Source organism: Macrobrachium rosenbergii, chromosome 12 (genome assembly GCF_040412425.1).
Source record: "Macrobrachium rosenbergii isolate ZJJX-2024 chromosome 12, ASM4041242v1, whole genome shotgun sequence".
NCBI lineage: Eukaryota > Metazoa > Arthropoda > Malacostraca > Decapoda > Palaemonidae > Macrobrachium > Macrobrachium rosenbergii.
Window position 1 is genome coordinate 12335501 of NC_089752.1, and position 19222 is coordinate 12354722.

The 19222-nt window shown below is 35.7% G+C and overlaps 1 protein-coding gene across 4 annotated transcripts in view; it reads right to left on the reverse strand.

Annotated features, from left to right (window-relative positions):
* LOC136844392 (uncharacterized) overlaps nucleotides 1-19222 on the reverse strand; it is a 464343-nt gene that overhangs the window by 38556 nt on the left and 406565 nt on the right. For all 4 annotated transcript variants that reach the window (XM_067113510.1, XM_067113509.1, XM_067113511.1 and 1 more), the window contains exon 7: nucleotides 2503-2612. In XM_067113510.1, the coding sequence (XP_066969611.1) occupies nucleotides 2503-2612 (110 nt within the window). The remainder of the gene's footprint in view (nucleotides 1-2502; nucleotides 2613-19222) is intronic.

The following is a 19222-nucleotide window of genomic DNA, read 5'->3' on the forward strand; positions in this document are numbered from 1 at the left end:
GACCGAACAAGTCAGACTCCGTCCACTGCAATACTACAAACGAAATGAACTGGGGATGGACAAAGTAATCTCTTATTGATCCGAATCACTTTGCCTGAAGGACGATGGGCATAGATGAATCTCATTTGCGCTTTCAATGAGACTGTCTACTTGATCCTATCACAATCGTGTATGGTTCATCAATTGCATTTATAACCGTGGGCATTTCATCAGCATCACCGGTAAAACTATACTGCATGGTTTTAGGGATTTCGTTGCATACTCACTGACATGCAAAAAATGACTGCTGGCTCATATAATTCTATGGTTACTAGATATTGAACCTTTATACATGATTCAGCTCACACAAAAATTCCTTTCGTGGAATAAGGTAAACAATAAATGGTACGTACAGAAAGGTAACGAGAGAAACTACATATTTCATAGTAAACAGCGAATATGTCCTTGAGCTATTTGAAGTACTGATGGAATATGAAATAAAATTTTGTACTTATTTTGGGAAATGATTTAAAATACTTCATACTGAACTGAGAATAAAAAAAAAACGAAATCTCTATTGTCTTCGAAAAATCTGAAAATTATACGAAAACATAGGTGGCCGGTGTTTACATTTTTTGTTATTGAAACAACGTTCAGTTTTATGCAAACGTGTTAGAAAATTCTTAAAGTATTCAGGATACATAAATAGCAATAACAGGAAAACTGTGAATACGTGAGGCAATAATAAGGAAAAATAAAATAACTCGTGCTTCGTAGCAACCCAGAAATGTTCTCTTTAATGCAATAAGGCTTTCTCCGTTTTTCTTCCGTGGTAAATGAAGTAATTTTTTTATATAGTTAGCATAGTTTACAACACATACCATCCATTGTATTTTTGAAACGGGAGAATCGGCGTACTTTCAATTATCTGAAAACATTCTTTAAACTTCTAACATATGAGGACAAAAACAATTCGACTATTGCATAATATTAAGTAAAAACTAATAATCCAATATTTCCACTATGCTGACCAACAGAAAGGTTTTCTAACTTTATATACACATTAAAGCATTCGAGATTATGAAGACTGCTATATTTTCATACACTTCTCAAAGAGAAAACTCTTCAATTCTTATGACATTTATCAAAAGATGAACTTTAGCAGTAAGAATATCACAGCGACTTTTGCCAAGCTTATTCCAGAAAGATACCTCCTTTTTTCTGAAGTCGCCACAAGTCTCAAATACTTATCGAAATATTTATACATTTCCCCTGAAGACTTTAGTCTTTCGGTTTATTGACGAGTATTTAAAAAAAACCAAACTTAATGAATAAAAAAGCTATTTTTACGATATTAAGAGGGACACCGTATATTCCAAAATTACAAGAGTATTTCATGTAGGCAGGCTGGACCCGTAAGTCTGTCCTAAGAGTAATCACTGCAATTTCTTTGCTTACAGAACAAGTGAAAATCATGTTTTTAACATGCCGTCGACAGTGTCCTATTATATTGTTGGCATATGAAACCAAATAAAAATTACCTGCACGTGGAAAATCCTAAATTCTTGACAGCAGACGGACTTCTGTACAATTTTTATATTAAAGGGATGCGGCGCTGTTCACATTTCTTTGGCTCATTTAGAGAGAAAAAACAATATTTTCCAAACTTAGTCTGAACAGGATATTCCATACTCTTCTCGACTTACTGAAGAGAAAGAGCTCTTTAGAATAGCTCTGCACTTTGTTACCGTTATTAGCATGGAAATTCTAAAATTCTCCAAAATCATCATAACAGAGCACTCAAATTCCAACGTGCTTCCTTAGGTTTCCCAGACGTTGGAATTTTCCAAAGATATTAGGCACACCGTACTTTCCTAAACTTACAGTTTCAGTGTTTCAAGTTTACCAGCATAGTGAAACCACATATATTAAGAATATAAAAAGAGTGCACTTTATATCAATAAACTTATTGAAATAGAATCCCGCACGTTTGAAATCTTACCAGAAAAGAGAAAAGAGTAATTTAAATCTTTTACGAAAGAAACGTAGACTTTTTAACAAACATCCCTGTACTGGAACTCTCAAAACCGTCCTAACTGGTTCCGACAGGAATATTTATATGGACTAGTATTCGTGAAATATCATATTTCTCTAAACTTACCGAAATACAGGAAAGCTCACGCTCTTTCCAGCAGACCAGAACAGAGATTTTACAATGGGAGCATGAGAGAACAGAGGATATTATGCATCCAGAAACCTTACCACGAAGCAGCGCTGCTGAAAATTTTATAAATTTCCATTAAACATGTACATACCTTAGCCTGGAATAGCGTATCTGAAAATTTTATGCATTTGTAATCTTACCTCAATGATATTCTCGATCCGACCTCGTTATGAAATTCTGCCAGCGAATGTTACTTACTCCCTAAGCTTACCGTAACAGAATTCACGTAACGTTCTGAACAGATCCTGAAAGAGACCTTACCATGGGATGAATAGTGTGCGACAGTACTCGTTAGTTACCTTGCAGTGGTACTTGCGGATGGTGAGAGAGTAATTAGGATCGTGGAAGACAGAACAGTGCATCCTGTAGTACAACGGGTGCGAGAACTTCATGTTGCAGCCACCGCAGTCTGCGAAAAGGAGTCCGTGTCAGTGCATTGGTGGACAGAGAGACAACGGTTAAAATATGTGGTGGGAAGGAAGGAGGCAGAATAAGACTATTCAATACTGTATCAAATACCCAGTGCTAGTCAAGTTCTTGATAAATACAATGACTGACTGTCATTTCAATCTTTCACCAGTGCCATGCTCATTCAAACGTGAAGTGACTCAGTGCAATACAAAATATATTTGGATACATTTAATGCCAAGTAACAGACTTTTAATATCTAGTGTAGTTATAAAACATATTATGATATGCATAATAATCTGTGGTGAATGTTATGAAACTGAATAGATAGAGGTCGCAAAAATGGGTCGCTGCAAATCAAATTGGTAAATGTGAATGACCGCCGTAAAATTATGGATATTATACATATATCAACTTTAAAACTATTAACATGGATTACAAGGACAGAACTATTCATAAAGGAAATATTTGAACTGGGATGATTAATGGATATATTCATAAAACAGAAATGAGTAAGATCACGAAACACTACTCACAATAAAATGAAACTTGGAAGTATCTTGGGGAATCGCAGACGCTTTTCGAGGTTTGAAACGCAAAAGCGACGTAAACATATCTATATGAACGTGATGATGATGGAGTTTGGTTTTCGTTGATGATTTGTGACAATGTGGTTTTGATTTTACTTTATTTCTGAACTTCAGAAAGGATAAAATTTGCCAGCCGAAGAAAAAAAAAATTACCTTTAAGGGATGAACGTACGTATTAACACCACAAGAAGGAAAAAATGCCTAATCGAAAAATATTCTGTATAAAGAAATACTTATGAATAAAGAAAAGACATCCGTGTAAAATAAAAGCAACCCGAGAGGTCAAACAAAACCCGGCCCTTTCCTTTAACAAAAGCGAGAATGTCTTCCCTGGGGAAGAAGAGACCAATCGCTCAGCAAAAACTTCTTATGTCCAACAGCGTTACAACACTGACTTAGTCTCTGGTTTAAAAATCTTTCGTACATGTCAACGCCTATTTCAACTGTCAGATTTACTGTCATTTTTATTAAATCCACGAGGCATAATCAAAAGAAAAATCAAGGATATGAAAAGATACAAAAAGGCACCGACAGAAGAAAAGAAATCTATGCGCAGAGATATCAAAAAAGTCTTATTTTATTATTGTCCGCTTAGAAGGAATGAGAATGAACTACATAACTCCGCGAGGGTAAATAAAATGGCATAGGGACAATAAATTCCCGAACACTACTCTTTTTGCCCAAGCAGTGCACCAGAAACACCCGAAACGTGAGCCAGGTAGCACGAGAGTCGGAATTAGCTTTAATAGCATATTCTAACATCAAACAGAGGAGAGTGCCAGAACAAACACCCGTCAATGTTGCTGCACTTGTCAACACTACAAAACATGCTGCCGAAAGTTTATTCTCTGGCCTCCGTCTCGTGTTAACATTTGCATCCTGATCTGCCACATTTCAGATGGATTTAGATTACGCTTATTCACGAAAATGTTCGCCAAGTTTCGCGTTTCTCTCATATTTATGCGTATGACGGGAATACACAGAAATCTGCTTGGGAGAATTAAGGCCTGATATGTTTACTGTTGGAAATTAAATATCGAGAGAAATATATATATATATATATATATATATATATATATATATATATATATATATATATATATATATATATATATATATAATATAATTTATATATACATAATATATATTATATATATACAAATATATACATATGTATATATAGTCAACATCAATAAACCCTACTGCCTTATAACTTCTAGTTTATCACAAAAGGCTCTGAATCTAGATGATAAAATACCCAATGATGTTCTTTCCATTCGTAGTAAGAGTTCAAGTACCACTCAGTCCATTATGCAACCTGAAGGTACGCCGAGGATACCTTATAGTACTTATTTGAGAATCTGGAAAGGTAAGGAAAGGTCACTGACCCTGGCGAGACACAACAAATATTAGAGTATTCCAAAAATAGGGGAGCACATTTGATCATTTGAATTACATGAAATCTACATCTAAAAAAAAGTCGATAGAACTCTCCTCTTTCTTTTTCTATATTTATATATACATAATATATATATATATATATATATATATATATATATATATATATATATATATATATATATATATAGAGAGAGAGAGAGAGAGAGAGAGAGAGAGAGAGAGAGAGAGAAAGAGAGAGAGAGAGAGAGAGAGAGAGAGAGAGAGAGAGAGAGAGAGAGAGAGAGAGAGATACGAGGCTATGGCAGAAAAGGTCCACAGAAACAGTAAAAGGGAGGGATTTGAAAACAGAGGAAACATTGTTTCGCTGACTAGAACAATCCCCTTCTTTCTTACTTCAGATTATCCTTGCCTGTACTGTGTCAAATGCGAAAAGACTAACCCTTATTTCTGGGAATTATAAGAGATTAGAATAAACAATACGAAAATCCATACAAAGGGGAGAAAAGACTGGAATAATACGAGAGAGAGAGAGAGAGAGAGAGAGAGAGAGAGAGAGAGAGAGAGAGAGAGAGAGAGTATATATAGCCTATAGAATGAAAAATAATCAAAGCGTTTTCTTTTTTATACAAGAGAGTACGTTGAAGCAAGAGAATGATCAATAGCCGAGTCTAGCTTGATAATTAATGACTGAATGCACGATAAAAGTTCTCTGAACCTCATGCTAGTATCTTATGAGACGAGGGCTATAGAGTGAAAAAAAAGACAAGCGAAAAGAACCAAAAATAGTACTTCAATTTATGCCGTGCTTAACAAAGACTGCCTGAGGTGTATATTCTTCTCATTCAGCTTACATTTTATCGCCTTTTGCCGAAACTTCAAAACAAGTGGGCATACTTTGTTGTAACACAAAGACTAAAATATCTCTTAATTATGCCCACTAATTCAATTTTACAACGCTTTCAATACATGATACTTTACTCGGAATTCATCCCATAGACGGTTTCAATTTCTCCCAGATTTTAAGAAAGATAAAAAAAAAAAAAACACACAAAATCCGGAAATCTGAAGTCACGTCTCTCGGTTGGACATACTCATCTGAATCTTTATGGGGATATAACAGAACATTCCGAATGCTAATTGGTAATACCCGTTTGTTGCCCAAGGACGTTACTGCGTAGACAATGGAACGGGCACTTACGGAATGGTGGCTGGGTATTCGGAATACGATACGATTATAAAACTGCAACCAAGAAAAAAACGCTCTTGTCCGGATAAAGTTCGTTACTACATAACGCTCAAAGATACATACACATTTGTACATATAAACATACGTTTTGTATAAGCACACAAACTCACACGCACATACACACAATAATATATATATATATATATATATATATATATATATATATATATATATATATATATATATATATATATATATATATCCCCTGGTTCAAAATAAAATGAAATATTGACTATAGCATTCAAATATCCACAAAAAAAATTACAAAAAACATTCAGCAGAAAGTACTTAGGTACTTCAAAGGCTAAAATACCAGTACAAAGTTAATTAAAAGAAATATAGACTGCAGGGATATGCTTATTTACTGAAAAGATTACTTTTTTTCTTGAGATGTACTCAACCCCTCAAAAGAATTCCCTCAATTGCCTATTATGAAACGTTTTACCTTTCACGGGGGCATACCTGGATGTTTATGAATGACATCGCTCTTTATGCGATATTAAGTGTAACGTATTTTCTATAATGAGGGGAAATTATAATTCCTTACTCTCATAACAGAATGACTAAAAAACAATAACTTCCAATATATTTTGTAGGAATCTCTCTCTCTCTCTCTCTCTCTCTCTCTCTCTCTCTCACACACACACACATTTTTATTTTTTCATCCGCCCATTTGTAAGGTCGAGGATATATCAAAAGACTGGGATTCGAGGAAATGTGAAAATTGTCAGTTTTTCGTGCACAGATATTACTAATGGACCTTACATTATGTCTATACGCGGAGTTAGGCCTAAGAAAATAATGTGCTGGCGAAACAAACTAAACCTATAACGTTTGCTCGTTTTCGGAGACAAACTCGGATGCGAGACTGAGGATAATATAATAATTCTGGTATAGTCTGTTCCTGCGCGACAGGCCTTTTGTGTAACAGGATAAACTCTGTGTATTGAACCTCTGAAAGCACCCCATTATCTGAAAAAAAAATCAGTAACTGGAATAAGAAAATCGAATTAAATACCCCCAAAATTAATGAGAAGATACCAATAACGAAAAACCCCTTTAATTCATGAGAAATGGAAACCACGACATGAAATACTGATTAATAATATACCAGCGACTGTTGATTTCAAGTCATTACGCGAATACAAAACAAAAACACGAGAGAGAGAGAGAGAGAGAGAGAGAGAGAGAGAGAGAGAGAGAGAGAGAGAGAGAGAGAGAGAGAGAGAGAGCGCTTGAATAGACGCAAGCTAAATTTACCAGGTATGTTTGCTTTCGTGAACCAAAAGATAAAACTCCTTTCTCTCTACGCCTTACTAATTTCTTACTTTAAATGAAAATTACGTAGTTTTAATAAAGACAAGGCATTACCAACATATAACCATAAATATATGAACCATCATTTTCATACGGAAAGGGGAATACAAAAAGGCCTTTGTGATCAGCCGTCAATTTGTTATGAATACAAGAGTGCAAAAAAAACAAACATAATTGGAAAAGGAACAAAATGCGTCGTATATGACCCATCATAAAACTCAGAGCAAAAAATTGTGGAATTCTGAATGAATGAGATGAAAGATGATTTACTCTTCAGTGAGTATAACACACACACACACATATATATGTGTGTGTGTGTGTGCGTGTGTTCCTTCTTTGGCTTTTGGCAGCGAGGGTACTGGATATGTGAGCCAGAAACATGCCCCCAGCTTTTAGATGACTTCTAAACCAACCCATTAGGGTAGAATGCAGATTACTTTACTTGCAGACATCCTACAAGTGTATAACAGTGGGATTCATACTGGATTAATGGATGAGCTTCATCTAACTTGTACACCAATTCCTCTCAACAAGGGATCCTCAACCCCTACCCCGACCCTAATGCCCACAAGGCATTCTTGCACCTTAGACCTCAGTGCGCTAACATCACCAGCCATTGGCATTTCTTGGGCAACAATGTCCAAGTAGTAACGCACACTACTGACTGGTTTGGTCATGTGGAGAAAACGGACGACGATAGGTTGGTGAAAAGTGCGTATAATTTGGGGCTGATATTGTAGCGTTTTCTGCACAGCTGTTCATCCTAGATTCACTACTTAAAGGGTGAGAATGTTAGCGACTGATTTCTTCTTTTCCACTCTTGGGCCATCCAACATTAAGGGCTGAGGCTGCTGTAGAGTACAACTAGCCAATGCTAACCCTTTTGCCAATTTAATCTTAGACGTTACCTATAAATTTTACATTCATTCAATCCTTCTTACTTCACATATACTAGGGGAAACAATTCCTATAACCAGCTTCCACTTCTCCTCCTATTCGCAATCAACATACCCAGACATAAGTATACCTTAGTTTTACCAGACCACTGAGCTGATTAACAGCTCCCCTAAGGCTAAAGCATATATATATGCGTGTGTGTGTCCGTGTACTTTTTCGTGTGTGTGTGTGTGTAAAATAAAAACGTGTACAAAGCAGGCACAATGCCACTGTATCCGCAGACATGTATCAACCGTACATCTGATATGTTTCAAACGGGAGTTATTTTACCTTTCATACAAGCATCAATGCGACGATGTAAAAAACACCCCATTATCCGTTTGCAGTTTCTAATGATTAAAACGCTCTGACGGTATACAATTTCCTTTTCATTTGTCATTTCAAATTACCTTCATCGCTTTACCCTGAAAGAGTTATTCATCAAAAATGTATTTATCACTGTATCCTTATCATATATGCATTTCCAACAATACTTTGATCTGTCTCCCTCGTCTTTTCCAAAAATATGAAGCTGTTTGCGGAAAGTTGCAAGTAAACAAGAATAAAAGTGCTCAGGTTCAGAAAATATAACGTTCGTGCTATATTCACTGCAATTGTTAGCATCTGCTCGCGCGTATAATTCCCACAGGCGAACCAAAGACCGCTAATACTCAAGAATAATTTCTGTTTGGGCGATTTTAGCTTAATATTTCGATTCACAGCTCAGTAAACTAACAACGAGTGAATATGTTGGCATAAACAGAAATTGAAGTTGAACTACAGCTGTGTTTTACCTATTCTGAGCGTAGATTTAAGCTTGTTTTCTTACATACTCCAACTATACGGTGTAGGCTGAAAGTCAGGCCGTATTGCTGTATCCAGGTGAATAAGAGAGCTTATGAAAGAGCTACAGATCTTTGGCTCTCAAAGGAATTAAGTCTATTCTGAGTCTCCTTTCCATAACGAAACATCGATACCAAGAGGAACAAAAGGGTAAGAAGTGTAACAAAGGTTGTGTTGTGTTGTTGTGTATGTGTATGTGTGTGTGTGTGTGCGCGCGCGTTCGTGTGTGTATGAGAGATTTTCTTACACACACATTAATTTCTCAGCCATTATAAATCCTTAATATATGAGAGTTCAGCTAGTTCAGGTTAAGCTAACGAGAAATCTCTACTCTTAAATTATTCTTCGAATCTTTCATACTTTTATAAACACAGTCCACTTGCTCGCATAGCGATTAAAATGCCAAAGAAAACAATGTTACCCGCAGCCACAAAAAAAAAAGAAAGAAGAAACTCAAAGGAACCATTTTCTTTTGAATTCCATTAGTCGATAGGGATCCATTTGTTTCTCTGTTTTTTCCTCCCGTTTCACTTCTTCCCCCATCAAGAATTTCCTTTTTAGACTGAGGGAATATTACGGAGACAAGTGACACCCTGGAGAGTACAGACCAGGCTCCGCAAGGGATGGGATGAAATGGTGTTATGTGGAAGGAAGGAAGAGAGAGAGAGAGAGAGAGAGAGAGAGAGAGAGAGAGAGAGAGAGAGAATGCTCTCGTCAAGATTGTGTCTCCGCATATTTCCCCAAGGGCTCTCCTGCATTGTTGCCGCTCTTTATAACCACGATCACAGACTCACTCCTGGGCGCCCTAACATCATTCACATCAAAGGAGGGTACTGCCACTGCTGCGATGTGATTCAAAGTTTTGCCAAGCCTTAGTTTCGATATCACTGAAGTGATAGTCTCGGCAAACCTGAGGCGTAAGTTTCAACGTTACTGAAGGGAATGGCATTGCGACAGTTTGTCCAAATGCTGCGGAACTGAGCGTCCTAATATTACTGTAACGCAGTTTACGAAACTGCAAAAGCAACAGTCTAGTAATACGGGGATATTTTAGTAGAAATATCATTAAGGCAATAATATCTAAGTCACTTGGATGCCGTACCGTCCAAAGCAAGTTTAACGGCGACATTCACTTGTTTCATTAGCCACATGAAATCTCATGTACCACTAACTTTAATCAGGACCATGTCAAATTCTCTAGCTGATTGAATGAAATACAACTGAAGTACAAGAAATTTGCATTTATTAATTATTTCATACATAATTGCATACATATATTACCTACATTCGAAGTTAAGCGAGTGAACAAAATTGTTGAAATTTTCTCGTATCCTGCTCGCGGACACATCATGTTTCAGGTTTCTCATTTACTAAGGAAATGTTCACGTACACATTAATCTGCTTTCATTTTTTGTAGAGTAGAGAATTAAAATTGTTATGAGTAAGGACTTTATTATTAAAATACTATTATCTAATGCTCAAAACGGCAAATATAATTACGTTTACTTTTTATTCTAACAGACAAAACCCATAAATAACTAAAACTACATTTTATGATATAATTTATTTGAAAACGAGCTCAGTTTATACGTACAATAATAGCAAGGTACATAAAGGCACTTTTATACATCTGCATGTTTCACTGAGTAGGAAATATAAACTCAACTATACAGTCACAGAAAAAGAAGACATACACAATTTTATATACATATATATGTGTATATATATTTATATAAATAACACCATATTTTAAGATTTTCGTAACAATTATTTCATTATTTTATTGACAACCACAGGAATCAAACTCTCGCAAAAATATTAGGCAAAGCGGCAAGATTTGCGATTATTGTAAACAACTATACATGAATTAATAATATAAGCATAAGGTACCTTTGCGCGCGTATCACCGAGTGACAACATAAAGGGTAAACAAAATCCAAGCGAAGAAATCTCATGAAAACTGGCCGCAGAATTCTTCCTTCGGCATTGTAAGGGAGAACGCTCCTTCTCTTCACGTCTCTTCTCCCATCTGGGCGCAGCTCTTCTCCCGAGAATGTGTCATCAACTCCTTGTCGAACCTCAGTGGGTTTATATTGGTCGTGAGTGCTATGGCTAGGACAATGCGTCCATGGAGGGTCAAAGCTGGTAATTTATCTCCACCACACACACACACCTACCACAGTGCTCCTTCGCTCACATAATTATGTTCGCTTGTTAGGGGAACAGGAATAATACCTAACCGTGTATCAGGACAGCAATGCGAGATACGGGTGGAAACAGTGAGCGTCACAAATATGTGTTGGGGCTGTCTTCCAGCGAGGTTTGTTCATGAGGCTTATGATGAAATGAGAGTATTGGAAATGAGTTAAGGGAAGCGAAATTAATGTTCTTGTAACATTCAATAACACGCAGATGCAAGTGCAAAGGCACTAGTTATGTAAACAAATATAAAACGGTTGATTAAATGAAAAAAACTAGAACGTGTCAAGAAAAAAGAAAGTAATAATAAGGTTCTCATACGACGTAAAGAAAATTTTTTTGAAACAACAAATACCTTTAGGGCCTCAAGACAAATAGATAAGTGAGGAGGATAAATGATGTAATAACCCGACACTCGAATTCACAATCATAGGAGAAAATTGGCGACTTTGTAAAAAAGATCTCGATAGTAATGGGTAAAATAATAAATGTAAAAACAAGAGAGACGAGGCCCTTGACAAAAGAGAAATCAGCAGATCTTAGAGAAAATCTTTTCGCTGACAAAGCTTGAAATTCCTTAGCCATTAACAAATTCTCAAAGATCCATTCCTATATAATACATATGTCTCTCAAGGATCAGGAGACAGCCATTATTGTCACGCATACATACATACAGTCACCCTTCCACTAGGTTCCCTGTGCTCTAAACAAAGTTTCAAAGTATTCTTTAGTTTAACCAGATCACTGAGCTGGACTAACAGCACCTAGGGCTGCCCGAAGGATTGATTTGTTTTACGTGCTATGAACCACCATCTGGTTACCTAGCAATGGACATACAGTTTATTGTGAATCTGAAATCACATTATAGTGAGAAATGAATTTCATCACCAGAAACAAATTTCTTATTTTTCATTGGATGGTCGGAGATTGAACTGCGGGCCAGCAAAGTGCTAGCTGAGAACGGAACCCACCCCCAATAAGGGACTGCCCAACAGTTATGTTTAACGTACGTTAAGATGAGATGTAGGGTTTGAACTGAAGAACATAACGCCCAAACCCGTCGGAAAAGGAAGCAAACACTGGAGGGTTTGAACCTGCTGCAACAGGTCCACCACGCCAAAATGGAGATACTATGCGAAGGCACAAATTCCAACCGAGAGCAGGTGTCCGTCTGTCTGTACGAATACGTTTGTAAAAGTATGAATGTCTACACAAGATGTGGTTAGGTATATAACCGGGAACGCATGTTTGGTCTAGGCTAGGTTTTTCTGTGTCCACATATCAAAGAGGTATTACTGTGTATATTTCATAAGAGCCCGAAGAGAATGAATCCTTATGCACGCATACAAATTATGCAATAATCTGTTTTATTAAAATGCACAAATATAAACCTATAAGAGTGAAATTCAAAGTTGAATGTTGAGACACTTATAAAGAAAACGAAGCATGCTGTACTTCGACAACCACGAATTTTTCATTTTCCATATTCCAGGGCTTCAAAAGCAGTGAAGCAAGATTAAGCCTCAGGCAATGAATGCATGAATTAATTATCAATGTGCAATAAACATACAATTTGTAAGGATAACACACATATGCTTCGAAGCATTAAAACGAGATCTTCAGTAATGGGTGAGATGGTTTTCATTGCAAAATATCGTTAATTCCCTTGATCTTGGAATATCCTGATAACACGCACGTGCACGCCCGCTCTTACTTACACACAAATTCACGAGCGAAAAATAACCTACTCCTACCTTCTCTACTGGAGGTAATTATTTCTTAATTGATTTAAAATGTGATCCAAAATATACTAAATCCGCCCGAGGGGTTTTCTGTGGCCATTTTAGCTAACGGCAAGGTAAATTACTGGGATTGGACAACATTGGCGAAATCAGCATGATCTGAAATTACGAAGGAAAAAGAATACTGAATGATAATAAAAGAAAAGACGGACAAGAGTCTAACTCACTAATAACAGGGATACGGTAAAAAAAAAAGGCCACTGCAAGATTTTCTGTTCCAACTCTTTCATGAACGGCTGTCAAAGGAGAAACGGGGGGAAACGGCTAAAAATTAATAACGAGGATAGTTGCACTTTCCGAAAAACGGACAACGTTTGTATGAAATTCCAAGTTCCAGCGGCTTATACCAAAATAGTGCACAAAGTCTTTTATTCATGAAGCGGTAGAAGGGTCCGTAGGCGTTGTTATAAAAATTCGCGGCGTAACATGGCAATTCTTGTAATTTCTTTTTTTTATTTTTTTGTGACTTGGCAAAAGAACTTTATGGCACATGAACCTCCCACACAAGTGCTCGCTAGATCCGAGATTCTCATTTTGAAACCGCAGCTGTAAATCGTGCTGCCAAAAATTCTGCGCTGTTGTTTTTGTGGAAATCATGTAATTAACGCTCTCAAAAGGTCCCAGTTTTTATATCATCTTTTAATTTCTTGTCAACCAACATGCTAAATGGTGAAGGAAAAAAAAGATTTATTCCAGTAATGGTAACTATGACCATATCACGATGAATAAGACAGAGTGCGTTTGTTCTCTCACAGACATTTCGAAAATGCTTTCTTCGATTATACTGTAAAAGTACTATAGAGTAGCCACGCCATATTAAAAAAAAATAAAGTACAAGGAAAATAGCATAAATGAAAACATAGAAAATCAGTAGATATGCAAAACACTGGAGCCTGATATATAGATCCAACAAAATTTTCCCCTTTGAAGAGAAGGAACATTATCTCATATCACCGGATTCAGCTAGGATAAAAGGCTCCTTCCACTACAGGGAGTAGACTAAGAGAGAGAGAGAGAAGAAAAAAATAATTTCTTATTTGATGTGTGTATCTGAGACCGAGAGAGAGAGAAAGGGAGCGAGAGAAAGTATCAAAACCCTGACTTCAAAACCCATCAAAGCCAACCGAGTCTCCTTAAGTGGCGAAAACCGTAATGTACTGTTATGAGACTTTCTATTCACCCAAATTCTTTGAGGCTTTCACCCAACTTTCTCTAACGTTTACCCTGCAATGGGGGAAATGACCAATCGATACAGCATTTACGTTATTCTCTGCGTCGGCGAGTTCCAGCCAAAATGCCTTCTTTATGTCCACAGTTGAAAATTACCATGGGGAAATTTTTTCGCTTTTTCCTCCCTTAACGCTTCTCGAATACTTCCCGATTTTTCGTTTCCTGAGCTTTTAGCTTTTTGGTAGATCATTCCCTGCCTTTTTTTTTTTTTTTGCTACTACAAAGACTCGGGGAAGCGGCAACTTAGTCCGGCTGACAATTAGCCAGGAAAGTTTGGACCTAGCAAAATATTTCCCTGTGGTTTTAAAATGATAACGGTTGACTTCCTCGAAAATGAAAGTAAAATTTTTAGTAAGGAAATACAATAAACTATTTTATCAATTCTACCTTGGATAGTTTCCTGTAAAAATCTGAACTAACAGAAAATCTGCATGCCATACAGAGATGAAGTACGTAATTTTTAAAAATAATTGTGGGAACTGACTGAGAAGTGACTGATCAACTTATTTAATTTTAGTTAAAGGTACAGAAAAAATTGGAAATTTAGTACAGAATCCACTTTTGGCGTTCAGTTTTTCAGAAGAGTAGACGGCCATCTCCAACAGGGAAACTAAACAATAATATTCAGAGACAAGATTTTAACTAATAGAAAACAACTGAGGAGAAACTCAGCGTATAGGCGGCAACTGTTGACTGGCAAAATGTCAGTTAAGACTTTGAACAATATTCTCAGCGCGCATCATCAATACTGAACGTCAACAAGAACAACAACATTCTAATAATGACCGGAAGCGATTTACTGAAAGAAGCTCTTATGATGTGGTGAATCTTCTGATAAAAGGATCGTACAAATATTCACACGTATCACGCTTTGCATACATGCGGACACGGCTGATTGATTGATTTAATGTTCTCTGGCATCGCGACAACTAGTCACTGAAGCTGATATCATTTGTGAGAATTTATTTAAATTTATATAAAAACTATGAAACTGATGACAAGAATATATATATATATGTATATATATATATATATATATATATATATATATATATATATATATATATATATATATATAATATATATATATATATATATATATATATATATATATATATATATATATATATATATATATATATATATATATATATATATATATATATATTTATATTTATCCTAGTGTGGGTAACGGATGTTGTTTGAAACTTTACCCTAAAATAATTGCTCACGCAAAACCGGAAGTATAACACCATCTGAAATTATTCCTTCAAAAAGGGAAAAGGGGTGTTAGAAACACATTTCATATATACGTGTGTGTGTGTGTATGTATAAATATATGTATGTATATATATACATATATGTATATGTGTGTGTGTGTGTATGTGTTTTACCCGTCGACTTCACTTATGATGCTCCCTCACACAAAAAACGCATGAAAACAATCATTACAATAATACCCGCATAGAGGCCGCATGCCAATAGCGTAATCGTATTCTTGCACCCATACAAAAATAAACGTAACCATCGACATCGACTCTGTGCTAGCAGTTTCAAAACATAAATGTTGTTAGTAATACATTCGTTGTTCAAATAGGTTCAATAATTTATGCCACCAACGCTAACAGCCAGACTGCCAATACTTTATGCAGACACTTCATGCTCTATTTGCCATTAAATACCATTTGAAATTTAAAGCAAAAACAATACAGTATGAACTCCTGCTCTGATGACGCGCGGGTAAGAGAGTCTCTCTCTTTTCGGTCAGAAACGCTGGGCATTCCATACTGATCCTACTTCATGCCATGCCGTGCAAAAATGTACAGCATTTTTTCCGTTGTTTGGTTGGATATCTCAGAATCAAAGGTCTCAAAGACCGTACAATAACAAGGTATTTTGTGATAAATGCGGTGGTAAATAACTGCTGACATACATATGAATATAGTTCTGACTAAAGTGAACGTATTATAAATAGACAATTACGGTGCGGTCCGATGTCAAAAAAAAAAAAAAATAAAATAAATAAATAAATAAAAAAAAAACTGTGAACGAGCTCTCATTGTGTTAAATTATCATCGATCTATGCCTTCTTAAATATATACTGTATATATATATATATATATATATATATATATATATATATAATATATATATATATACACACACATATATACATACACACATACACATATATGTATATACACCACAGGTATCTTTGGTTTCATGGAAAAGCTAATATCAAGTAGACTTGTTTCACCCCTGCAAAGATGATGAAGGTAATGTTGGTAGTGGTGGCAATGACAGAGCTGATGATGATGATGATGATGATGATGATGATGATGATGATGATGATGACGATGATGATGATGATAACAACCACAAAATGAGTTTGTTTGCTACTGGTCTCCATCTCCAAAAGAAATACATTTGTTCCCTTTGTCTAAACTAAAAAGAATAATTCTGCTTAACACTGCCTAAATTAAATGAAAACACTGTTTGTTTAGCTATCTTTACGCGATCCACATTAAAACAAAACACGTTGGTTTACTCTTGTGTTAATAAGTTTGGGAAAAGCAGGATTCTTTCCCTGTCTGAGTAAACGAAAATAGGCCTGCTTGGGTTTGCAAAATAAAAAGAAACAGGAACACATCTCATTTTATTTGGTTTCAAAACTGTTGGATTCATTTCTGTGGATGAATGTACCGAAATGTGTCAGTTAACTTTAGGTAAGTCACATAAAAAAACTTGTTTACATTTGAGTAATTGAAATTTAACTACTTTTTAAAGTTTGTTACAAGTTATCTTTGTACGTCAAAGCTTCTTATGCGTAAATAAAAAATAGATTAATGTAGTTACACCCATTCCCTAATTTTTTATTACAATCCAATGCATATATAACACATAATGCATATATATATTTATATAAATGTATATATTTACATATATATACATATGGTACATATATATTTATATATATATATATATATAATATATATATATATATATATATATATATATATATATATATATATAAAGTAGATCATACATGCCTTTTCCCTCAGATGGGTAGCTCCACATGTTCTTCACCTCCAGTTCTCTGCAAGTCTTTATGGGGGGATGTGGCTGCTTAGCCCAAGCAATTCTCCACTTAGTCTGTGACCCAACATGGTCGACTGACCACCCGGTACATAATTCACTGCTTAGGTCAACAAGGAAACGATGGAGTTTGCAGAAAACTGACCCAAGGACGTTTCAAAATCTTGGCCTCAAACCCCCCTCCCAATCAAAACTGGGTGTCTCATTGGAGGGAGAGAATAAATATCCTGAATGATAGCAGGATGAACGACCAGTTGCGCCAGTGAATAGGTAAAGCACGGAAAGTGACAGGATGAGTGCAATGGGGAGGAAACTAATACTGTTTATGTAACCCAACGTTGAAATACTGATACTTGAGACAGCTCTTCTCTGTGGAAGCGAGGTGCAGATGCTAAATGCGAAAGAATAATAATAAAAAAAGTGAAGCTGCAGAGATAAACTGTGTTATACAAGGGGTATGAGAACGGAAAGCGTAAGAAATGAAGAGATTAGTAAAAGTTATCAAAGGGCTTCAATATGTGAAAGGACGGGTCAGGTTGTTTTGAGATGGGTCAGTTATTTGAAACGAATGGAAATAAATGGGGAGATGAAGGGTGTTGGAAAGAGGGAACTAAAAATCCAGACAATAAGTGTAAGACTTGGCTGGTGCAGTGTGTGTCACGGTATCAGATGCACTGCTGATGAGCCCTCTGGGTAGGCATAAGATACAGCTATGTTTTGGAAGTTTTTCGGAAATAGTGTTATAAGTATGAATGTGGCAGTGATCTTCATTTTATGCTTCTGGGCCCACCAAGTCTTAGGGAAGACGGTTAATGTGATATATATATATATATATATATATATATATATATATATATATATATATATATATATATATATATATATATATATATAAGCAAAGGCAGGGCACATAAGTTCACAAATTAAAATTAAATCCCTTCAGCAAGTAAACATATCAGAGAGTAAAATACCTCTCTGTTGAAGTCTACCTCGCATAAAGGTGATATGGTTATTCAAAAGTTTGTTTACGAACACAGAAACGAAAAACATCCACGATTTCCTTGAACAAAACATCGAGGCTACATTCTCATTTGAAATGGAATTTTTCTGCCTGTTATAATAATAATAATAATAATAATAATAATAATAATAATAATAATAATAATAATAATAATAATAATAATAATAATAATAATATATTCTTCAATTCAAATCTCCACTTTCCTTTCTGCAGGTAATTCTTCTCTTATCATATTCGCTTCATTTCACAATATTAGATTTGATTACATTTGCTTGTTGTAACGACGAGCAGAAGAGTTCATCAGGATCTGATATCATAATAAAGAATACTGAGGAAAAAATAATCTAGCTTTTGATACAGAAATTACAAAAAGGAATAGACGCCAGCATAATAATACTCCCCGAGAGAGAGAGAGAGAGAGAGAGAGAGAGAGAGAGAGAGAGAGAGAGAGAGAGAGAGAGACGGGCTCCATTACAAAATAAATCGTTTCCTTTTGGTGTTTATAACGGAAAAGGATGGAGTCCAACATAATGGGAGTAATCGAACGGATGGAGAGAGAGAGAGAGAGAGAAGAGAGAGAGAGAGAGAGAGAGAGAGAGAGAGAGAGAGAGAGAGAGAGGTCAATACTGTATCCAGGCGCTTCCTAATTTCAAGAGTTTCATGAGTGATCATGGGGTTCGCTTAGAGAATATATAATGAAATTCCGAACTCACTCTCTCTCTCTCTCTCCTTCCAATATCAAAGCGACCGAATCTGCTTCACTACTGCGATGCATTCGCTTGAAAATGAATATTCAAAACCTCTCTTCTGCCGATGCTGCAGGTGGGAGGAAGTCTTAGGGTTACTCTATATTTCAGCGGAAAGTCAAATGTATATATATATATATATATATATATATATATATATATATATATATATATATATATATAT